General features: G+C 41.9%; 1 protein-coding gene across 21 annotated transcripts; it reads right to left on the reverse strand.

Annotated features, from left to right (window-relative positions):
* Positions 1 to 4,830: 4,830 nt before the first annotated feature.
* On the reverse strand, positions 4,831 to 24,628 carry ZNF239 (zinc finger protein 239). 21 transcript variants are annotated; one of them, XM_046654941.1, is made up of 8 exons: positions 23,889 to 24,533; positions 23,658 to 23,697; positions 18,796 to 18,868; positions 15,667 to 16,112; positions 13,140 to 13,270; positions 11,103 to 11,294; positions 9,508 to 9,684; positions 4,831 to 7,648 (listed from the first exon to the last, which is right to left on the reverse strand). In XM_046654941.1, the coding sequence occupies exon 8, from the start codon at positions 7,314 to 7,316 to the stop codon at positions 6,162 to 6,164; it is 1,155 nt and encodes a 384-aa protein (XP_046510897.1). In that variant the 5' UTR covers positions 7,317 to 7,648; positions 9,508 to 9,684; positions 11,103 to 11,294; positions 13,140 to 13,270; positions 15,667 to 16,112; positions 18,796 to 18,868; positions 23,658 to 23,697; positions 23,889 to 24,533; the 3' UTR covers positions 4,831 to 6,161. The 21 variants fall into 21 exon arrangements, 20 of the variants coding, with proteins under 20 accessions (XP_046510897.1, XP_046510900.1, XP_046510895.1 ...); XM_046654944.1 differs by lacking the exons at positions 23,658 to 23,697; positions 23,889 to 24,533 and adding an exon at positions 24,564 to 24,628 and having other exon boundaries at positions 13,140 to 13,266; positions 16,036 to 16,112; XM_046654939.1 differs by lacking the exons at positions 23,658 to 23,697; positions 23,889 to 24,533 and adding an exon at positions 24,564 to 24,628 and having other exon boundaries at positions 16,036 to 16,112.
* Positions 24,629 to 25,237: the final 609 nt, after the last annotated feature.

Raw genomic sequence — 25,237 nt, forward strand, 5'->3', positions numbered from 1 at the left:
GTGAAACACATTCCCTTGGTTCCCATCTTCAATCTTGTTCTTATACTCAGTTCTGTTCTCCTCCCTAGAGGCAAATATTATGATGAATGTGGTAACTTTTCAGTTCATGTTTGGAAATTTTTTAATACACATATGTATCCATAAATAATATGGGGTGTTGCTTTGTCTTTTACACACAAATGTATCATACTGCAAGTTGGATTTTTATTTAACATTTTGAGATCTGTCCATGTTGATATATATAGAACTGATTTATTTTAATTTTGTATAGTGTTCCATTGTCTAAGCAAGTCACAATTTTTAATCCATTCTTTTATTCACTGGCTATCTGTTTTCAGTTCTGTGAGATGACTGTTCATATCCTTTGCCTGTACAGTCATGCATTGCTTAATGATGGGGATACATTCTGAGATATGTCATTAGGCGATTTCTTTGTTGTGTGAACATCCTAGAGTGTACTTTCACAAACCTAGATGGGACAGCCTACTACACAGCTAGGCTATACAGTACTAATCTTATGGGACCACAGTCGTATATGCAGTCTGTTGTTGACCAAAATGTTATGTGGTGCATGACTATATTTTTATTGGATCACTTGTTCTTTCAGTCCTAGGATTTCCTTATATGATTTGTATATTTATTATTTGGTTACAAATACTTTTTCCTAATCTTTGGCTTATCATTTAATTTTATTTATGCTTTCTTATATTGCACAGAAGTTTTCAAGTGATGCAAATATATCGATCTTTTCTTAGGCTTTTTTGCTTTTTGAGTTTTGTTGAAGAAATTATTTTCTACACCAAGTTTACAAAGATATATTTTCTACCAAGGCTGAACTTTTGCTTTTCATGTTTAGATTTTTAATTTACCTGGAATGTAATATTTTTATGGCATAAAGTAGTGACCTACCTTAATTTTTCTTCCAAATGGAAAAGTCAGTTGTCCCAGGGCCACTTTGAAGGTCTATGTAGTAGTTTCCTAGGGCTGCTGTAACAAAGTACCACAAATAGGGAGACATAAAACAATAGACATTTATTCTCTCACAGTTCTGCAGCTGGAAGTCTGAAATCAAGGTGTCGGCAGGACCACGCTCTCTCTGAAGGCTCCACGGGGGAATCGGTTCCACGCTTTTCTCGTAGCTTCTGGCTGTCAGTCCTTGGTGTTCTTTGGCTTGCAGCAGCGTAACTTCAATTTCTTTTTCTGCTGTCAAATGGCATTCTCTTTTCATGTGTCTGGGTCTGTCTCTTCTCTACAGAGCCAGCTTGAGTAGTCCTTCTTGGTCCTGCTCTGCCCTGGCCCTCAGGCCCAACCTGATTGCCCCAACCCCAGTGCATGCCGGGCATGGTGCATGCTGCGACTCCGGGTGGGCCCCCTACCCTGTTTCCTTTTAGTGCCTTGTTGCACTGGCTAGAACATCTGAGACAATGTTGACTAGAAGTGGTGAGTAGACACCTTTGCCTTGTTCCCAATCTTAGGGGGAAAGTGCTCTTTATTTCACCATTAAGTATGATCTCGGATGTAGGTTCTTCCATAGATGCCCTTTATTAGACTGAGGATGGTCCCTTTAATTCCTAATCAATTGAGAGTTTTTAATCATGAATGAGTGTTGAATTTTTTCAAATTCTTTTTCTACATTTAAAAAAGATTAAATGGTTTTCCTTTTTAGTATGTTAATATGATGAAATACATTGATTTTGCATGCTAAAACCTTTCATTTCTAAGATAAACTCCACTTGATCATGATGTATTACTATCTTTTTATAGATCGCTGTTTCAATTTGCCATTTTTTAAAAAGAATTTTTGCATCTATGTTGAGAGAGACTGATCTATGATTTCCTTTTCTCATGATGTCTTTGTCTGGCTTTGGTGTGTGGTTGTTGGCTCATAAAATGAGTTGGAAAGTGTTTCTTCCCAGAAGAGCTTGTGTAGAATTGTATCTTCCTTAAATGCTTGGTAGAATTCGTTGTGCCATCTGGGCCTGTACTTTTTTTGTGTAGGAAGTTTGTCAGCTACAAATTCAATTTATTTAATAAGGCTATTCAAGTTTTCTCTTTCTTCTTGAATGAGCTTTGGTAATTTGTGCCTTTTCAAGGACTTTTCTCATTTCATCTAAGTTGTCGAATTTATTGGCATAATGTTGTTAAAATTCCGTACTGCTTTAACTGCCTCCTCCAAATTTTGATATATTCGTTCAGTTCAAAATATTTTCAAATTTTCCTTGTTCCTCTTTAACTCGTGGCTCATTTGAGTATGTTGTTTTATTTCCACATACTTGGGGATTCTTCAGATATTCTTATTAGTGATTTCTTATTTAATTCTGTTCTGGTTATAGAACATACCTTATATGATTTCCATTCTTTTCAATCTTTTGAAACTTGTTTTATAGCCCATAATATGTGAACTTGAAAAGAATATGTATTATGCTGTTGTTGAGTGGAGTGTTCTATAAATATCAACTAATCAAGTTAATCGATAGTCTTATTTCCTTGCTGATTTTCTACCCATTTGTGCTATCAGTTACTTAAGTGTTGAAATGTCTAATTGAAAATTTGCCTATATCTATTTCAACTTCATCAGTTTTTATTGCTCAAATCTTGAAGCTCTGTTTTAGTAGTGGAGCTGAAGAGAGCTGCTTTGCTGTTGGATTCCCAAATGCCAGAATACAGGTCTCTCCCTTGGGGCCAATTTCTGCAGAGAAGAAACTTCCCACCTCTTGCTGGAGGGTAAACCTCTGGTTGACAATGCACAGGGGTTGGGGAGGAGGGTGCACATATGTATGGGATGAGGGGAACGTTCCATATACAACTGGCCATTAATTTCACTACTTTCCCTTCACGTCTCAGTCCTATCCTCATTGGGCATCTCTGAGCTTGGAACCAACTGGTTCCTTCTTGTCCTTATCCTCATGTGCAAACAGGAAAAATGGTGTCTGCTTCTGCTCTGATACAATAGCTATCCTCCTTCCATCTTTCAAATTTTTTTGAGATCTCTTATTTGCTGATGGTGTTTCTCCTGTTCTATTGCTGTGGTTTTATAAATTTAAAAAGTTTCTTTTCTAGCATTTTAATGCTATCCAGGAGATCAGACATGTTTAACAAAAGCACTTTATAGTCCTTTCTCTGCTATTTTGCTTAGTTGACCAAGTCCTGACATGATTTCTGTAGCCCCTGCTGATCAGTTGCCCCATGTTCCCTATCTATTAGCTTTCCCCAGCTCTATGTCTTGAGCCTACTTGTTGGTATCACCTGCTCTCAGGTACCAACGCAATGCCACTTTTACTCTGGCAGCTACTTTGGGCATGTTGCTTTGGACTTCCCCTTGCTTTCACTGCCTACGGTTCAGCCTTGCACTCCATGCTCAGTTACCACCTTTTCTCACCAATGAAAGTACAATGAGAAAGGCCATGGGAGCTGCAAAAGTGACACTCCACGTTTCTGTCCCTTAAATCTGGCTGTCAGGGTCAGGGATGGAGAAGTAAGGATTAAAAAGATTCTAATTTGGAACTGTGACTACAAGTAGTGATCACATATTCACCAGTATTTTGACCTTAAGATATCAAACAATCCATACAGAAAGCAAACAGCACCCACTGAATAGGTAAGAATTTTAAGAATTGTAAAAGCTTGTCTCAAGTACTCAACAAATAATAACCTGAAACCTAGATCCTTTGCTAAGTTAGTGATAGAATTTTCAACTGAATATAATTGATGGTTACTGAGACTATCCAAAGGTCCTTGTTCAAATCAACAAGTACTGGTAAAGCATCAAGCCTAGGGCAACCCTTGAACTCTGATGGGAACCATTTTTCAAAAATCCTAAGACACATCTTTTTTTCCATTTTCACATCTCTGAAATGTGTGTGTGTCTTAAAAATTAACGAAGTGTTTTCTTTTTACAGCCCAAGGCATCTTGAGATCTGATGAAATGTGACATATCCTCCATTGTTCTGCATTTTTGTGCACAAGTCCTTCTTTTTCTAATTTATTGGTTTCCCCAAACTTCCTTCCCATAACCAGCGAAATGCTCCCCAAGGACTCTGATCACATTTCAGTTGTATTAAGGAAGGTAATGCTTAATAGAGAACAGTAAAAGCTAAACATAGTTAAAAACATTGATTACTTAAGGTATGTACAAAAATTTGGAAAAACGGGCCATTTTACACCCATTTGAGATGTTGACTTCAGACCTACCCTCTGATCCTACTCTATCTGGTTCTTGTGATCATACTTGGCTCCAAATCCCAGTTAGATTATATACGTCAGCTAATAGAAAACATATGTGACAAACATGAGGGCAGGAGGAACTGGGAGGCATTCATCATTTCAGAGATCACTGACACAGTCACATCACTTGTGATGATGCCTTATGGTATCTGAACAAGTGAAGGGTCTTAGTAATGCCAACGGGCAGATGCTCAGTCACTACCCTAATCATTCCCTATGGACTGCTCAGGGTTAGAGTCAGATAGTCTGGACTATCTCTTGAAGGAGGGCGAATGTCTTAATCTGTCACCCTCCTTCATTCCTTATTAGTTATGAGCTCTGTTTCCCCTAAATCAGTGTATACTTCACTGTCACCTATGTCCAGTCAACTGCTTCAGGCTACCTCTGATGTGGATATATCAGTTACAACCCCACCTTCTCAAGCTAATAAATTGGGCATCCATATTTCCTTACCTGGCATTTTTCATATATGGATACTAGTCATTGGGGAAGAACTGGGATCTAGATCACTGGGCAGCCTCTTGAGCACTGCCTGAGGGATCACTGGGCAGCCTCTTGAGCACTGCCTGAGGGATCACTGGGCAGCCTCTTGAGCACTGCCTGAGGGATCACTAACCAGTTTAGAGAATCAGGGCTGCAATTAGGAGCTCATTGTGTAGTAACTTCTGATTCAGTTATGTTTGCAATCCCTTTTCTACTCTCACCTGTTACACGAGCCTCTTGGATTGACTCCTAGGGGATGAATGCCTAACTCTTTGAGGTGTCCTAGCTCCACACGCAATCCCACCCACACCACAAGTGAATTATATGTGATACAGTGAATATTTCAAGCCTGATCTTCCCAAACCTACTCTCCAAATATAGTTAAAAAATTTTTAAATAGCTATTTTTATATGAAGTTCTTTTAGCTAAATATAAAAATAATTTGTAAATATAAGTTAGATGTCTATGGTGACGTGTAAAGTGGCTGGGGATGCTGCAAAAACAAATGATTTTTTTGGGGTACATCAAATATTAAAACAAGGGATAAACCAGAAGAGAGAAATATCAGAAACTTTCTCTCTTGACTCCTTTGTTTTGCTTAGAATAGAACATAAGTGGTGAAGAAAATTAAGGAAACAAGGGAAGGAAGTGTTCAGAGAAGAACTGAATACATTTAAATCTATTTCAACTTCATTTGACATGTTTCAACATGGTGGATGTACCCTACTTGGCTGTAGTTTGCAGGGGAGTCAACTGAGGGGGTGAGATTCAGAAGAATCCTAAAGGACTAGCTGCACCCAGGGACAAGAGCTACTCGTGATCCTGAGCAGCTGCGTTGGGGGAGGCGGGGGGAGGGGGTTCAACACCCTGTAACATGGCGTATGGGGTGTGCTGCACAAGCAGCTCTTCTCCACCTTCTTGTTGTATGGCCACAGACTGCTGTACATTTTTGCAATAAACACAACACATTTCCAGGCCCACTGGACCTCCAACAACCCCCTCAGCCTAGAACTAACATATTGTACAACCGTAGTTTAGACAGGGCGCCTCAGAGCTGGAAGGAAAGATGAAAAACACAAGGCACACAATTTGAAGAGAAACGAGAGTTCCAATTTCCAAGAGATCGTGAGCAAAGGGAAACATGTTCCGCTTGGACAAATGTAAAGTTCTTGCAGTTATAAATGCTGGGTAGGATATGCAGTTCTAATAGCACTGGCTGAACCGCAAAGGACAGACAGTTTCATTCCACGCATCTCAGGAACCGGAACAATGAACTCATGGGATAGCACAACAAAGCGCTTGGTACTTAAATACTCAAAATGAACGAGTGATTTTCAGTGAGGGAACATATCGGAATAACTCTTACTACCTCTCTCCTTCATAGAATACAAAGGTAAGAGTGATGTTAAACATATTTACGTCTTTAAACACGAGCACTGAGACTCAGACCTGGTTTAGCGGGGCTCTTTCCTGTGAACCCGCTGGTGGATGTGGAGGTTGGAGCTCTGGCTGAAGCCCTTCCCACACTTGCTGCACTCATAAGGCTTCTCTCCAGTGTGCACTCTCTGGTGGATGAGGAGTTTGGAGCTCTGGCTGAAGCCCTTCCCACACTTGCCGCAGTGATAGGGCTTCTCTCCAGTGTGGACCCTGAGATGGATGCGGAGGTCCGAGCTCTGGCTGAAGCCCTTCCCACACTCATAGCACTGGTAGGGCTTCTCGCCTGTGTGTATGCACCGGTGGATGTGAAGGTTTGAACTCTGACTGAAGCCCTTCCCGCACTCTCCACATTTGTAGGGCCTCTCTCCCGTGTGGACTCGCTGATGGATGTGCAGGTTAGAGCGCTGACTGAAGCTCATCCCACACTCACCACACTCATAGGGCTTCTCGCCAGTGTGCACGCGCTGGTGGATGTGCAGTTTGGAGCTCTGACTAAAGCCCTTCCCACACCTGTCACATTTATAAGGTTTCTCGCCTGTATGGACTGCGTGATGAATGAGCAGACTTGAACTCCTCGTGAAGCCCTTCCCACACTTGTCACACTTGTAAGGTTTCTCATCCGTGTGGACTGCCCGATGGATGAGGAGACTCGAGCTCCTGGTGAAGCCCTTCCCGCACTGCTCACATTTGTAGGGCTTCTCTCCTGTGTGGTCTCTCTGATGAAGCAGCAGTGCCGAGCTCTCACTGAAGTCCTCACCACACCGACTACATCTATAGCGTTTCTCTGCAGTGTGGATTTTCTCACGTGGATGGCCATCTGAGCTAGAGCTCAATATTTTCCCACAGTCATAACGGTTACAGGGTTTCTCTTCTGTGTGAGCTCTCTGATGACTACGACTGGCCACCTGTGATTTCCAACCACAAACCTCTTTGTGGTTACAGTCGAAGGGATCCAAGGATGCTTTCAACTGGCCATTCTGGCAGATTGCCTCACCAGTGAACAATGGTGGGACCAGTTCTGTTACATCAGACACAAGCTTAATCTGAAGGTTCTCTGAACAACGGTCCCTCGGAGGACTACTCCCCTCTGTCACTCTTCTCTCAGTGCTTTCTTCAGTTACAAACAGACTTTTGCTTTCCTGAGGATCCTGGGGCTTATTCTTACAGAACATCGCTGGGGAGTCCAGTGTGGCCACGTGGCCTGGAACTTTGAAAGACAACTATTCTTCACTTTCTATGTTTTTGAAACCATTACTTTGAAGAGTCACCATATGGCTCTTGTTTCTGGCAATATGAGAAGAAGCTTCTCCCCACTTTCGACATGGGGAAAGATCTAGTTCAGGGCTCTTGCATACTTCCCATTGAAGAGTCCCAATAGAATCGTGACTCCCAGTTATTGCATTGGCTCTCTCTCCCAAAATTAGCCAGCAGGAAAGCTCTTCATGTAACAGATCCCTTAGTCCTTTCTTTTGAAGATTCTCCACAGAATTTTCACTCAGGTCTCCTAGGGAACAAAAAGAATTCAGTGATAAGAACAAACAAAGGGTAGATGTCAAGATTTCAAACTGGAGTGCCTAAGGCCTGAAGATTTAGTAACTAGGAAAAAGTTCAGTCTTATCCTCATAGTCACGTCCTTTGGGTTAATGTTGGAAAGAGAGGAAGTCTGACTACACAAGACAGAAATCTTTTCTCTGCTTTTAAGCATGGCCAATGAAAGCATTCCTCCCCTAACCCTGCAGAACCCTATGAATCCTTGCCACAAATAACATTTCATTTCACTTTACTTCGTTTTATTTTAATTAAATTTGCATTTAATTGGTAATCCACTTTAATAGGTGCTAGGGATACAAGGAAGAAAATAAAAAAATCCTTTTGCTTAACAAGCAAGAGCCTATTGGGAAGAAAGAAAAGTATAGCAATAATGATGAGACCACGTAAGTGCTATGGTAGATGCATGCACAACCAATCCTGAAAGCACAGACAAGGGGCATTTGACCCAAACCTTGGGGTCTAGGGGAAGATTTCTGGGAGAAAATGTAAGGAAAAAAATAAAGTGAAATGTGGAGAGAAAATATGACACATTCAGGAAAACTGTAGGCAGCTTCTTATGAAGGATATAAAACAGGTACCAGGGGTAAAGAGTGTGCCCTGGAGAGGAAGCAGGAGCCAGAACAAAGGGCTTGGTGTGTACTATTAAGGAGTTACGGATAAAACCCTCAGGGATTTCAGGCTACTGAAGGATTTCAAATGGGAGTGAATGACTGACTTCATGATTATAAATAGCATCAGAAATAGGCAAGACTTTAGGTAGAGAGACAACTGCTGTAGCAAATCAGAAGAAGGGTGATAAGGCTGGTGGTTATGGAAAGAATGGGAGAGACATTCTAAATCACGTGACGACTAACTAAGCCTAGAAGGGAAAGAAGGCATCAAGCACGATTCCCAAGTTCCCTGTGTGAGTGACGGGGGATGGAGGTGCTGCACAAGAAGACAGGGAAAGCAAGAGGAAAAGGCTGGAGTGGGAAGGGAGGACAGACGACCAACTCAAAATCTGTCTGGTTTAATTTGTGGTGCTCCTGGAAGAGTCTTGCACTGTTCAGTAAGCAGTGAGATATATGAGTCTGGAAGGCCTGAGTCAGAACCGTGCTAGGAATACAGAGCTTACGCTTAATAGTATATATGTTGGTCAAAACAAGTAGAGTGAATATTACACTGAAATGACAAAAAAGCAATCTGTAATAGTCTTGGGAAAAAAGAAAGGTTTCCATCAGCAGAACAAAAATGCTGAGGAACTCCTAGATGGCAAAGAGTAGATGGATTATGATGACAGAGAAACTAGAAAAAAATGCAACACCTCAAATCATGTACAGGAGAAGACTTTGAAAGAGTAAGAAGTCTTCTCAGGAAGTCCTGGAAATTCAAATTCCAAACTCAGAATCAACAATTATAAAGTAAGAAAGGTTTATCTTGGAAATTCAGCTTTGTGTTCACATTAGGCATTTCAAACGGCAGGATGAGTTGTTGCTGTTAGCACCAACACTCTCCCAACCACCTTCTTCCCACAAAAAATCAAATATTGGGTGGCTAACAGAAGTGGCCCCATACAAAGCCTCAAGAACAGAATAAATGATCTGCTAAAGAAAGAAAGACTCCTCAGAGTATTAGTTGGGCTGAAGAGAGAAGCAGAAGTTAAGATAATGATGGGCCTGCAACAATGACAGTGTTGATTAAGGTACAAAAAGAAGCGGTGGACTCCACATGTGCCCCGGGTAAAGCCTCCAGGTAACCCCTGCAGTGGGATTTCTGATAAGGGAGACACCCCAGAGCTGGAGATCAAAGCAGGGCACGCCTCAGATAACTTACTGGCCTGAAGTGGCAACCTCAAAAAAGGGGTCTACACCACCACCATCTGGATTCTTGTTATATCCATCCCAAGTCCAGTCAGCAGAAGCGCCCCCTATGGGTAGAACACGCACGCAGCAGAGAGGGTCGGGCATCAGCTGAGGAGGAGCACTCCAGTGTCACAGTGTGAACATAAGACTTTCGGAAAAAATGAGACAGTAAAAAAATATAAGCAGACCAAAAAAAAAGTAGAAAACATCAATAAAGAGTGGCACAAACTCAAGTGAACAGAGGAAACAGAATTTAAAAGGTACGTAATTAAAAGTCCAGAGAAATCTGAGAGGATATCACATCTAGAAAAACAAGACAATAATAAAATATGGACAAGTTGTTATGAAAAATAATCAGAATTATTCTAAATTAACAAAAAGATCGAAAAAGATGATAATCGTAACAATTAAGACCTGCTGTGCCCATGGGAGCACTCAGGCACGGGTGGCACGATTTGATGTAAACTATTAAGACACCCATCTGACACAAGGGGAAACCAAGGCTGAAAAGCTTAAGCGACTCAGCTCACAGGTTAAGCTAAAGGGTTAAGTCTTTAGTAATTTTTATTTAGTAATATTTTAATTAATAGTATTTATTATTAATAGAGGTACTGTAGCAAAATTTTTTAAAATTACTTTTTTTCTGTTATTTCTTTCCCTTCATTCTATCTTCACAATATTCACAGACCTCCTAGAAGATGGACTTTTACTTTTATCTTTCCATCTGTCTATTGTATGTACAACCTCAGGACTTCAAGCAAAAAAAACCCCAGAAAACGCTAAAAGCACTCAGACAGAAACGCTAGGTTATGTGCAAATAAATGAGAATAATATTGACACTGAACTACTAATCAGCAATACTGGATACCTGAAGATAGCTGAGCAATATCTTCTAATTTTGGAGGAAAAGTGATTGTGAAATTCGCATTCTATTCTATATACAGCCAATCAATCATTTCACTGGGAGGAATAAATAGACATCTTTTCAGACAAGAAAGGATTTAAACAATTACTTAAACAATTACTCAGGAATGTACTGTAGCAAAATTTTAAAAATTCCTTTAAGAAAAAGATGATACGTGATACAAGAAACAAGTGAGCCAAGAAGTCAATCAAACAGACAATAAAGTTGAATCAATTGTTGATACATAAAAGAAAACAATAATAATTAACCAAAACTTTATAAAATAGTATGGAATGAAAATCTCCCCAAATAAAACATATTTAAAAAAGCAAGTATTGACTTTAGGAAAAGAAAAAAAGGCACAGTAATCATAGTATACTACTTGACTCTGCAGGAACAAGAATTACGAAGTCAAAGCAACATAAGCATTAATCACTGACGTGACTCTGACATAAATTCTTGAAAGGATGAGCATGTTAGGGGATGTAACGTAAAAGAGCTAAATGCTCATCTATGATATAAAGAAGTCAACAGAAAATATCAAGTATTGATAAATTGAAAAATAGCAGTATATCATAATATAATAAATTCAGATTAGAATTATGCTGAGGTGCCATTTGCCACCTGTTACGCTGGCAAAAACCCAAAGCCTGAAGACACACCTGCTTGTCAGTGTAAACTGGCATCACCCCCGAAGAAGGACATTTTGGCAATTATCTATCAAAATCACCAATGTATGCACTCAGCGTTCCAGCAGGGGGCTGCATTCCTCAGATTTCCAGACACAGCTGTGAAATGATATTTGCATGAGATTTACTCACTGCAGACGATTTGTGACAGCAAACGACGAGAACCTGGGTAGAGTGGAGTTAGGGACATGAAAGAAAGTTCTCACTGTGCACCTTTTTGTTTGTTTTTATTTTTGCAATATAACTTTAATAATTTGAAAACATTTAGTACATTTGGGAATCTTACTTTTATTTGCTACTCACGGATAATTTATTTTCTACCTTTCTTCAGCATGTACAAAATCCTCATTGTACATTTTTTTCCAGCTTTATTTAGGTATAATTGACAAGTAACACTGTCTACCTTTTTATGCTTTTTTTAACTAATGCATTTATTCTTTAAAAAAAGAAAACAAGTAGCTGCATATGTATAATATTTTATATGTATAATAATTATAAATTATTTTATTTTATATAAAATAATTTTGGAAATATGGACACAAACCCAGTAAGGAAAGCTGAAAGGACTGAAACTGAGTGCCTCTGAGAAGCCACACTGTGGACATGAGGAGCAGCAGAGCAGGGAAACTGGTTTTGCTTATAAGCCTTTTAGTACAATTTCTTTATCTAGGTGAATGCATTACTTTGTTTACAAAGTTGAAAAGTAACGGCAAATAGAAAAAGGAAAAAACAATAAAACAAAAACAGTGCAGTTTGGAGCAGTTAAATCATGAGGTGGGCCAAAATTATTAGATGGCCAAGGATACTAATTCCCCATCTGGCTGCACGCTATCCGGGAATGGCTGCAGAAATGACAGGTCTGTGCAGGTCAGCGGGGCAGGAATTCCATTAATGGTAAGTTTTATAAGTAGTAATGAATCCTTGTGATATTATTTAAAAAAAATATTTAAAATAGGGGGCTGGCCCTGTGGCCAAGTGGCTAAGTTTGCGCGCTCTGCTGCAGGTGGCCCAGTGTTTCGTCGGTTCAAATCCTGGGCGCGGAGATGGCACTGCTCATCAAACCACGCTGAGGCAGCGTCCCACATGCCACAACTAGAAGGACCCACAATGAAGAATATACAGCTACGTACTGGGGGGCTTTGGGGAGAAAAAGGAAAAAAAATTAAAAAATCTTAAAAAAATATTTAAAATATTATGAAAAATGAGTGTGTAATATTAGAAGAAAATGCTGACATAATGAGAAAAGAGGTCCTTTTAGCGGGAGTTAATACGACATGACAAAGATCTCTAAGACATACTGCATGAAATAGCCAGTTGAAAAACACATTCAGAATAATCTCATAAATTTTAACACATATATTTGTAATATGCATATATAGAATACACAGGAAAAATAGGATAAACAAACTATTATTAATGACGTCATTTCATATTATACCAATGTGTCTGAAGTTTTGAGATTTTTATATGTTGCTTTAAAAAAAGTCAGACAACTATGTTCAATTTTGTATCAATTAAAAAGGAAAACCTAGAGCAGAGATTGAAAGTGGAAGCACAGATCGTACTCCACTTTCGGCCCTCTGCAAAGAGCAGTCCCAGTGACACTGGGTAGATCAGATCGTACCGCTCCGTTGCTCCACTGGCTTCGCACAGAACTTAGCACCGTATACATGTCTTACCAGGGCCTCCAACGTCACAAGTGCGCAGGGCCTGCCCACCCCTTCTTCCCAGCTGCTCCCTGTCTTCTAGCCACACTCCTTCCTCCAGGTCTTCAGGTCTTCTCTTGCACTGTTCTATCTGCCTGGAATATTCCTCCCTTAACCAGTCACCTGTTTAATGCCTGCTGATCCTTTAGATCTCAGTTTAAATGTCACTTCAGAGGCCTTCCCTGAAACTTTCAACAACACATACGTCAGCCTCGTCCCATCCCATGCCTTCATTCTCTCAGAGCACACTGTTTCATCCTTCACAGGACTTATCAATTTATAGTAATATATCATGTTTACTTACTGTCTCTTCCGCAAGACTGTAAAAAATTATTTCTTCTCTGTTAAACTCCACAGCAGTCAATTTTTAAATCTTGACTATGTGCACACAGCACTGGAAGTATTAGATACATTGCTTTCCCTCCAGAAACCTGGCTGGAAACAAGGAAAATAAATCAGACTTGCAGATTCAATAGTTAAAAAAAAAAAAAAGCATACAAAAGAATATGTAATCAGGTCTAGGACTGTGAGATATAAATTGAAAGTTCTGAGAGAAAGCAGTCAAGTGGAAGAGATGGTCAAAGTTTTCACACAGGTAATGGACTTTGAATAAAACCTTAAACGACAAAATTCACCAGGAACCAGAGCACGGTAATCAAAGGTACCAGAGCAAGCGAGCATGGAAGACCTCCAGAGAACAGGCTTAGCTGGAAGGAAAGTAAACTCAGGATAGCAGAGAACAATGCTCCACAGGGGAGAGCAAGCACCAAGGGCCTCGAGAGCCAGGTGGGAGTTGAGAGGCTCTACACCAGCAACTGAAGGTCATGCCAGGCTTTTACCCAGAGTGACGTGGTAAATGGGAGGTCAGGGAGACAAGTCTACTTGCAAGATCCAACTTCAGCCTGAAGAATGATGTCAATAATCTAGCTGATTGTTACCATAATTCAAGCATTAAATGGACCCATTTCAGGGTGATATCTGGGGGACTTAAGAGTGTTACTAAATTTAAAAGAACTTAAAGTCAAAAAAGAATTATTGGTGAGAGAATTACACATACTGAGGATGGGGAGGGAGAAACTTAACGGCCTATTTCTAAACTAGGAGACTGGAGGGGTGGGCCTGGTGGCATAGTGGTTAAGCTCTCGCACTCTGCTTCAGCAGCCTGGGGTTTGTAGGTTCAGATACTGGGTGTGGACCTATAGACTGCTCATCAGGCCATGCTGTGGCGGCGTCCCATGTACAAAATATAGGAAGACTGGCAGAGATTACAGCTCAGGGCCAACCTTCCTCAAGCAAATAGAGGAAGATTGGCAACAGACGTTAGCTCAGGGCCAATCTTCCTCACTAAATAAATAAATAAATAAATAAAATAAACTAGGGGACTGGAGGAATGTTATAATTCCCCCAGAACTGGGAATATGAGAAGAGAAGTTAAAAGGGAAAGGAATTTTGAAAATTCTCAATACACTGAATTTGAAGTGACACTGGATAGTCAAGTGTAGGTATCCCATAGCCAAGAAAATACACAGGAACAGAGTTTAATATGAGGAGAGGAAATAAAGCCATTAGGGTTATTGAAATAGAAAGGATAGTCAAGGCCATTTAAATGTACGATAGCTCTTGGATGGAGGCAGACAAGTATACATATCTAGCATGCATTCTCAGCAGGGCACTATTGCCTCCAAGGTGGTGAGAATTGGTTCTTAGAGGGCAGTGGTGGTAGTAAGAAAAAGAGTGAGAAACTGACATACAGTGATCAAAGAGCAGGGCCTTTTGAGATTTCCAAAGTTAGAGGAAAGACTGAGAAATACGCAGAGAAAAGGAATAAAAGAGAGGCTGGAGGAAATAGGAAAACTATGATTTCATACAAGTCAAAAAATTTTAAGATCAAGGTGAACACTATCAAAACCATGCAAAACATTAACAATAGTAAATGCTCTGAAAGACATTAAAAAAGGAAAAGCTCTGAAAGGCACAAAAGTTTACTAGTGACTTCCAAGTGAGCAATTTTGGTCCAAAGATAGAGCACCGGCACTAGGTTTATATAAAGAAAATGGAAACGCAGGACTCTCCCCACCTCCAGGTACCACTTCCTTCTGGGTTGATCCCCTCACTCCCCAGGTTTGGCTGAAAATAACAGTTCAAGAGCCACAGTTTCTAAGGGAAGAGAACCATGTGGATTGGGACAGGAAAAAACCCTGAAAGCCATGATCGCAAGATCCTTCTCTTTGGTCGTTTTTATAGAATGTCTGATTTTACTACAAAATGGCAGTTTCACATGGTTCAACCTGGGAGGGAGACATGCATCTTCCCATCTAATTAAAAATTCTTTATCAGCATCTACTTTTTTTTTTGTGAGGGAGATTGGCCTTGAGCTAACATCTGTGCCAACCTTCCTCTATTTTATGTGGGATGCTGCCACAGCATGGCTTGATGAGTGGTGCTAGGTCCGTGCCTGGGATGCGAACTGTGAACTCCAGGCCGCTGAAGCGGAGCATGTGAACTTAACCACTACGCCACTGGGCTGGCCTCTATCAGCATATTTTTAATGGCCACATATTCTTCTCTTGTATGATCCACAATAAATTGTATAACCAATCCCTTCTGATACATTTGGTGAGTAACTTTTCACTATTTTAAATGATTCTATAATGACTCATCTTTGTACACAATTTTCAGTTGGACTTAAGTCTAGATACCTAAAAATGAATTATTACATCAAAAATGTTTAAGGCTCTTTGACTCAAGCGGTCAAAATGTTTTTGAGAAAAACCATATCAATTATACCCCTATGTATCGCTAGGGAATGAGGTTTTGTCTCTCCAAAGTACCGTCGTATCTTCAGAAGGGGAGACGGATGCATCCCTGAAGGTGGAAGAAAAGCAGCAGTGGGGAGGAGGTGTTGCAGGACAGGGGAGGTTTAATGAAGTCTAAGCAAAGATGGTGCAAGACCAATGTGGGGAAAATGAGGGAAAGATGGAGTACAGATAAGAAGGTCAGCGTGAATGGGGAAGACCACAAGCTTCTGAAAAGGCAGAATGGGGAGGAAACGAGTAGATAAATGTTGGTCAGTTCGTGGAAACTGAGGCCTCAGCTGTCTCCAGAGACCAGAGAACTTCAAAGAGAACTCCAGGAACAATTAAAAAGGGACTCCTCTTTCATGCGTTAGCCGGGGCTCACAACTTGCCACGATGCTTAACTGGTTCTTTTTCATCAAGTTCATTCTCCATTATTTAATGATCTTCAGTTTCAACTTGCTCCAACTGAGAGGTCACATCTGGGAAACACAGAGAGTGGGTGACTGTGCAGAAAGCTAAATCAGTCCCAAACCCTGGCTTATCAGGGATGGACAAGGTATGGTTTCTGAGACGACTCAGTAAAGCTACCATTCTCCAATTCTTACCAAGCAAAGTTCTTTAGTGCTTAGAACAATCAGAAACATCCTTTTGTGCCAAAGAGAAACTAGGGAACTCTGATTTCTGAACCACAACTCCTGGAGCCCCATTACTATTTAAAATGGAAGAAAAAAAACTCCCAAGGACAGGTGTCCAGGCTCATGTTCTGGCCCATGAGACCAAGTGGCTCGAGTTTTCCAGCACCACAGCTCTGCGCGCTTCCTCTGCGTAGGGTCCCAGCAATCCCACCACACCTCAGTTACTCGACCGTTTCCGGTTCCTAAAACATTAAGCGCATTCCTGCTCAACCAACAACCACCTGCACAAATGCTCTGGAAGGAGGGAGAGGTTGGTAGCACTGGAAAAGATGAGAAGGGTACAAAAGTGTGCAGTTCAGGGATCTGAGGGATCTAAGTCAAGTTTTGTCAGAAAATTTTTCTTTTCTCATCTACATTGCTACTTCCATCCAATTCCTTCCCCTCTTGCTCACAACTCACCCAAGCTCAAGCTATCCAGCTACCGAATCTTTCCTTTCCACTGCCATCTCATGGTCATTGCTGAGTTGTCCTTTCCCTTCATTCCCACTATTATCCTGACAACCTCAACACTCCTGAGAACAAGTTACCCAACTCTCTAACCTCACATTTCTTAATCTCCTTAGGGTTGATGATCTCTGCCTCATTTCATCAAACTCAATAACCATAATCAGGCCCATTTCACGATTTGGATCACTCTGCCTTTGAAGGATTAACCTCTTAATATCCTACACCTTAAAAACATCTTCCTGGGGCTGGCCCAGTGGCATGGTTGTTAAATTCACACGCTCCACTTCAGCGGCCTGGGGTTTGTGGGTTCGGATCCCTAGTGTGGACCTAGTGCTGCTCATCAGGCCATGCTGTGGCAGCATCCCACATAAAATAGAGGACAATTGGCACAGATGTTAGCTCAGCAACAATCTTCCTCAAGCAAAAAGAGGAAGATTGGCAACAGATGTTAGCTCAGGGCCAATCTTCCTCACAAAAAATACACATACACACACACACACAAATCTTCCTGTTCTTTCTGCTCTTCCTCTTCCATCACACCTGCCTTGTCAAGATCACCATCCTTTAACCTTTCCTTTTTCTCCTCTCAGCCAAAGCAGACTTCTGACCTCAAGTTTTTCCCTAGTCGTATCAATCATATATCCTTTCTCCCTCTAAACTAAGTAGTTGAACATTCCTGGAAAAATCAAAATAGCATATAGACACATAGCCATAAAATACTCTTCTCAGGTATTCCCATCTAGCCCCTTTGGCTTAAAATATCACTGACTGCCAAATACTTACCGCCAGCCCTAACCTTTCCCCTCAACTCCAGGCTCCAACTTTCCACCTAACATCTACACTTGCATGTCTAAAAGGCACTTAAAACTTAACAGGCCCCAACAGAACTCTTGCTCCCAACAATCTCCGTCAACATCTGCTCTTGCCTAGTCGTCCTCATGTTAGTAAATGGCCACATGATGCACCCAATTCCTCAAGCCAAAATCCTCGAAGTAATTTTGATTCTCTTCTCTCTTCCTCACATTTTGTCTAACACCAAGTGCTATCAACTCTACCTCTAAAACACATCTGAATCTACCCACTTCTCTCCATCTTGCACTATTATTGTCACGAGTTCCAGCCATCATTAACTCTTACTTGCACCAACCTCCTAATTTGTCTGCTACCACTCCTGCTCCCCAACACAATGAATTCTCCACATAGCAACCAGAGTGATCTTTTAAAACACACACTACATCAAGTGTGATACCCTCCAAAGACTTTTCAATGGACATCGAGTAAAATCCAGAGTCTTCATCTTGGTCTACAGGGCTTTACAGACTGGGGCCTGTCAATTTTCCAAACTCAGCCCTAGTCGCTCCTCCCTTATGTGTCACACTTGGCCCCAGTGACCTTGCAGGTGCTTGACCACATCAAATGCATCTCAACTTAGGGCCTTTGCACTGGCTGTCCCTCTGCCCACAATGTTCTTTTTCTGATCTTCACATGCCTGGTTCCTTATCATTCAGATCTTAGCTGAACCGCCACCTCCTCAGAGAAGCATCTCCTTGACCATCTAACCCAGAGTAGCACCTAGTAACTATCACTTCTCTGTTTTAATTTCTTTGTACTACTTATGCCTTATGTCATTTTCTAATTTACTCATTTGCTTTCTTATTTACAGTCTGTCTCTCCCCATGAAGACACAGTTTCCCTAAGAACAGAGAGGCTGTCTGGTGTGTTGATGGCTGCATCCCCAAGGCCTCAAGCAGGGACTGGCAAATAAAAGGAGTCCAAATATTTATCTAGTTAACTTCACAGTGAGTCTGGTTCCCTCCAGGGTTCTGTCAATGGAAGAACACTTCTCAAATTGCCTCTGGTGAAGAACCAATTCCTTTTAAAAAATTTCTAATATGTCACAGACTGATACTTTTGTAAAACATAATAATTACTACAAAATAAAAACCCAGACATATAAAATATCAACACCAATTTTTTAAAATCATTAGATTTAATGGACATAAAAGTTTTAAACACTTACTCTCAATTTCCTTGTGTCTTTGCAGACTGGCAACAAGCTGTTTGTGGACTGGCAGCAGTCTACAGGCCACACTCTGAAAAGCAGAGGATAGAATATACACAAAACGACTGAGAGCCAGGTGAAGCCCAAAAGAGCAGCTCACCTCTGGCCAGGGGAGTGCCCAGCAACCTTCAGAAGCGCAGGCACCTTGGGCTGGAGGCTGAAGGGATCCCACACACTCCCTCCTCAGGAAAGAGCACAACCAGGCTGCCCCCAGGAGTGACACAACTACCCTATTCGCCACCAGTGGAGAAGGCAGCAATGAGAGAAAGTGTTTCCTCCCAAGCTCTCCTCTCAAGGTCACAGGTCTCTACTGTGTCTGAGGAAGAGGGATGAGATTGGGCTAGAGAAGCCTGCAGGTCCCTGCAAGGTGGGACGAAGGAGTTAAAGTGGAGGGCGCTGCCTTAGACCGCCATAAATATACTTGTTAGTACAACAGGGCCCGTGAATGTCAAGTGGTTGGATGAGCCACTTCTCTCACCCAGACTTTTTCTTCTCCACCTCAGGGAAAAAAGACTACTTTCTGTCCAAGGGTCACCACCCCTATGCATTCTACATGGAATCCTTTCCTCCCTTCTGAGAGTCAAGTCCATCAATTATCTTTTTTCCCTTTTATTTTTAATCTATCTTCCACCCAGTCATCTGGATTGTCTAAGACTCCTTCCTTACCTCAACAGTATTCAAACCACTTCAGATCCTGTCAATTCTCTCTCCTAAATCTTCCTCCAATGTGTTACCTCTTCTTTATTCCCACTGCCACTGTCCTATCCTAGGTGAGGTCCTCATTTCTTACCTAGATCACAACAATTCCTTATCAAGTCTTCAAAATACAAGTTTTGTCATCTTGCAATCCGTAGATTGGACAGTCAGAGTTATTCATTTATTAAGATCCCACAGGTTAAGTGGTGGGGAGAATTCCATGCTGAGAACAGAAAGAATATGTGGATGGACTACCAACTTTGTGGTAGTCTGAAAATTCCAAGATGAGAAATGGGATGACAGTGGACCACAAGAAAGGAATCAGTGTGACAAGGGAAAGGGAAAACAGCAAGAAAGGAGTGGTTCTGCGAAAGCAAGACAAAGTTGGGAATGAAAGCACCTGAATAGTGAATAGTCTCCCCTGGTGTCAGTGGGGCTAACGAGTCACCCCAAGGTAGAACTCAGGCTTACTGTGGGAAAGAGGACTCAGCATCCTGAAGCCCGACCAAAGTGGAAGGTCACAGGACCCGTAGTTTCCTGTTCCCATCCAACGAATGTCAAACTCCTCAAATCTACATACACGTGTGGCTTTCCACTTCCTCTCCAGAGCCCATCCCTGCTAGCTCCAACAATTTACTCAGGAAACAGTAATGCAGAAGGCAGGAGGCAGGCAGGAACTGTAGTCACCCAGGATTACCTGCAGTGATCCAAAGGTCATGCTCTAGTCCAGAATATCCCTTTACACATTTCTTCTGCCCTGACTTATATTTCTCCCATCCATTTTGGGAATCCTTTGTTTCAGGACAACCAATAACCTCCTTTCTGAAGCAGAAGGCTAAGTTAAATGCCTCCTCCTTCAAGATCTTATAGCATTTTCCACATACCTCTACTATAGTTATTAAATCTATCTCCCAAATTGGCTATAAGATTCCAAAGGATAGGGGCCATGCTCAACTAATCTTTAAATCCCCACCAACTAGCACAACTGATACAGAATCAAATGATAAATAAATTCACATTCAACTTAATGAAATTATACAAGTAAAAACCTTGAGATCATCAAACTCAACACTCTAATCTTACAGATGAGAAAACCAAGGTTCATAATGGGGAAGTGACTTACACAAGGTCACAGAGGGAGGGAAGGGTTAAATTGGGATTCCTCCCTTTCAGCAGACTCAAGGACAATGTCTGGTACATAGGAAACACTCAGCAAGTGTTGAGGGAATGAAGGGTTTTCTTTAAATTCAAAAAGTTATTAACATATGTCAGAATCTCAATTTTTCACTATACTAGCAATTTCCACCTTCATCATAAATAATCTTCATCAGGGACCAGATAGAAGAGAAGGAAGGAAAATATAGAGAGCACAGGGTCTTACTCATGCTAATCTCCCTTGAAGTCCTCAGTTACTTTTTAAGGCACAGAGACAGAACGCTCTCAGTACCTTGAGGCAGGCTACTGTCCTCTAAACAAACTGATTTTTATAAGAGCTCATGGTCTCTTCCTATATATGTGAGGACTGTATTTGCCAAGACCAAAAAGATGGTCTTGCTACCTTACACCTGTCAGAATATAATTAACCAGACAAAAAAATAACAACTGTTGGAGAGGATGTATAGAAAAGGGAACCCTCATACACTGCTGGTGGGAATGCAAACTGGTACAGCCACTATGGAAAACAGTATGGAGATTTCTCAAAAAATTAAATTAAAAATAGAAATACCATATGACCCACCTATCCCTCTACTGGGTATTTATCCAAAGAACTTGAAATTAATAATTCAAAGAGACTTATGCAACCCTGTGCTCACTGCAGCATTATTCACAATAGTCAAGACGTGGAAGCAACTCAAGCGCCCATTGACTGATGATTGGATAAAGAGGATGTGGCATATATATACACAATGGAATACTACTCAGCCATAAAAAAGGACAAGATCGTGCCATTTGCAACAACATGGATGGACCTTGAAGGTATTATGCTAAGTGAGAATAAGCTAGACAGAGAAAGATACACACTGTATGATTTCACTCATATGTGGAAGATAAATACATGGATAAGGAGAATAGAATAGTGGTTAGCAGAGAGGAAGGTGGTTGGGGGTAGGGCAAAAGGGGTACAGTGGCACATTTATATGGTGACGGATAAAAACTAGACTATGAACATGGTGAACATGATGCAGTCTACACAGAAACTGATATATAATAATGTACACCTGAAATTATACAATAAGCCAATATGACCTCAATAAAATAATAAAAAGATGGTCTTGCTGGTGGCGTTGTTAAGAACCAATTATTTTTTCCTTAAAATCCAGTCTGACATTTTATTCAAATAACTTCTGGTGTGATGACCTGTTTAGCCATGGAGAAGGAACTGCATGGAGTTAGAAAACATGGGGTTTCCTTCTGACTCTGTGGCTCTCTGCAACAAAGCACACGGTGCGTCTCCTCAGCTCCCTCAGGATTAGAGCTCTGCTCTGCAAAATGCCAGCAGCACAGCAGCGAGGAGGCTGGCTGGCCTCCTCCATTTCAAACATTTTATAATTCTAAGTGCCAATCTTGAGGTGCCTTTCTAGAAATGGCTTTATGGAGACAAATGAGAAACTGCTTTTAAAAAAAGTGCTACTCGGTAATTTAAGAGTTTAATGTACCAATTAAATAAGTAGATACGTTGGTAAAGGGAACAAAGCAATCAGAGCATAAAAGATGACTCATCTCACCTATCTTAGTGACACTCACATCAGTATGCAGAGAAATACTTCACAATAAGTGCAACAAATCTTTGGATGCACAAAGATCAACAGATAAAAAAGGAGTAAAATTCTCCTTTTAGCAGATCTGGGGGTTGGTGGTGCCTAGGAACCTTAATTCTCAAAGAACACCACAGACAATTCCGATGAATAGCTTGGTTGAGGAGCATCTCTAGGAGTGATCTGGTACCTACTGTGCTATTTAACAAACTTTCTTATGTTTTTCACTCTTTCATGTTTCAAAAATGATTATCATTAATGTGCCTACTTTTTTCCCGTACACATATTCTGCTCGTGAAGAAAAGCACCATAGTTTATACAGTAGCCCCCATTATCCATGGTTTTGCTTTCCATGGTTTCACTTAGCTGCAGTCAACCATGGTCTGAAAATATTAAATGGAAAATTCCAGAAATAAACAATTCATAAGTTTTAAATTGCATCCCATTTTGAGTAGCATGATGAAATCTTTCACCATGCTGCTCCACCTTGCCCAGGACATGAATCATCTCTTTGTCTAGGATATCCACGCTGCATAGCTACCCGCTACCTGCCCAGTAGTCACTTGGTAGCCGCCTTCTCCCAGATGGACTGTTGAGGTATTGCAGTGCTTGTGTTCAAGTAACCCTTACTTTACTTAACAATGGCCCCAAAGCCCCAGAGTAGTGATGCTGGCAATTCAGATATGCCAAAGAGAAGTTAATGTTGTTAATCTCCTCCTGTGCCTAATTTATAAATTAAACCTTATCACAGGTATGTACATATAGGAAAAATCATAGTATACATAGAGTTTAGTACTATCCAAGGTTTCAGGCATCCACTGGGGGTCTTAGACTGTATCCCCCACGGATAAGGGGGGACTAGTGTAATTCCATTTGTTTTCCTGAGGCCACTTACTACTGGACTGAGCATGTAATATCTTTGAATGACTTTTTAGTGAAAGAAAAATGTCTGGCAGGAAAAAGCAGGCTTTGAGAGAGTGGACCAGGCAAAGAAGCAGTGTGGAGACTTTGAATAAAAGCACATAGCCCAGTGCTCTGGGGAGAGGACCAAGCTCACGGAGGGAGGGTGGTTCAGTGAAAAATGATGTGGAATTTAAAGTCAGTAGATACTGGTGCGGATTCTGGCAACATCATCTGATAGCTATATGCCCTTCGTGTATTAATGTTCCTAAACCCATATTTATGAAATACTTATATCTCACGCTGAAGCCTGACAATAAAGAGAAAAACAACACACAGAACAAAGACAGGACGTGACACCAGATAGGCACGCAATTAATGCTGATGTCCTTCTTTAGTCCCAAGAAAGAAAGGCTATGTCCATTCTCAGAGAGATGGTATTTCTGGGGAGAAGAAACCCCAACTCACCTGGAACTTGGTCATTTCCTCCTCTCAGGAAGGAGACAGTCTTGGAAAGGTAGAGTTAGGGAAAGAGGAAGAGCCATGAAAATCAAGTCCACCTTGCAGGACACAGACTAGCCAGTCCAGCAAGGCTGTGGGAAAAAATTCCTCAGCTCCCGCTCCTAACCCCTCTGTCAGCCCATCGCACGCCCTCTCCCCAGAGGCCGCCCTCGGCTCCCCACGCCGCACCTCCCTCACCTTTCTCCGTAGGGCTTTGGATCAAGCCGGCCAAGCCGTCCCCCACAACCCCGCCCAAACCCACGAGGCTAAGTAAACTCTGCAGCCCCCAGCAGCTCTAAGATGTGTCCATTTCCTCAGGCTTTCCGGTTTCTGCCCTAAAGTTCTAGTCAGAGCAGTAAGATGTGTCGCTTCTCGGGATGCATTTCGACTGCCCGAGACGCCTTCCCCGACCTGACTCGTTTCAGGAGTGCAGAGGCTCAGATGCAGCCTCCTTTTAGCGAGGACAGCGCTGTGGGGACAGAAACCTCGGTCCCTCACAGGAGCCCCTCTCGGTCACCTAACAACCACTGAAAACCTCCTTGAATAAAGCCAATCCCTGCCGCGGAAAAGGCCGATGTGGCCAACTACGAAGCCCCCAGGCTGGCCAAGGCCAGAGCTCGGTCAGGCGGGAGGAGCGCCCCTTGGGGTCGGGGCCAGTTCAGCGCTCTGGGACGCCTCGTCCCAAGTGACCGCAGCCCGGCCACGGGGACGCAGCAGCGGCCGCGGCGCTCGGATACACGTGCGGCCCGGAACTACAACTCCGCCAGGTCGCACGCCCTCCCACGGCCGCCCCGCCAGGCCTCCAGCGCCTCCCCCGCGGCACTCCCATGGTCCGACGCCTCCCTGCAGGCGCTGGCGCCGCACGCGTCTCACCTCCCACGTGGGAACCGACACCTGGCAGCGCAGGATTCCGGATACTGACCCGCGCCCGCGCCTAGCGCCCAGAACTACAAATCCCAGAAAGCCGCGGGCGGGCCACGCCTACTTCCGGCGCCCTCTTCTGGCGCTGATACCCGCCCTCACGAGGCGCTGCGTCGAGGGTGGGTTCGTAATGAGGTCGCTGCGGCTTGTGGTTGTTTGTTAGCGAATAGTTTATTAACATTATCCTGTTTTTATTTTTTTTAGTACATAGGCGTAAGAATTATTTTAAGAGTATCCATTAAGGTGTTTTCGTTTTGTTAAAGTGCTAGTGGGGGAAATGAACTTAGATGTCAGCCATAATTTCGTCTTTACCTTTAAAAATATTCTAAAATAGCTTTGTGCCCCTCGGGATCTCCGTCTCACGTCCGAAGTTCATTTATTTAGGAAACATTATTTGAAGGCATACTGTGTTCCAGGAACTGTTAAAGATACTTAAACAAAAATCTCCCATGTTTTCTTGATCCCGCTGTAATTAGGTTTTGTTCCCTACCAATCCAGTGTAAAATCATTAATTTCAACAACCTAGGTTCAAAATATATAAATCAGAAACTTTTAGAACAGGAGAAATTGACAGTTACTATCATAGAGGGGTATTTTGAGATATCTCTTACAGAAAAAATCAAGTC

The sequence above is a fragment of the Equus quagga genome, chromosome 2 (genome assembly GCF_021613505.1).
Source record: "Equus quagga isolate Etosha38 chromosome 2, UCLA_HA_Equagga_1.0, whole genome shotgun sequence".
Lineage (NCBI taxonomy): Eukaryota > Metazoa > Chordata > Mammalia > Perissodactyla > Equidae > Equus > Equus quagga.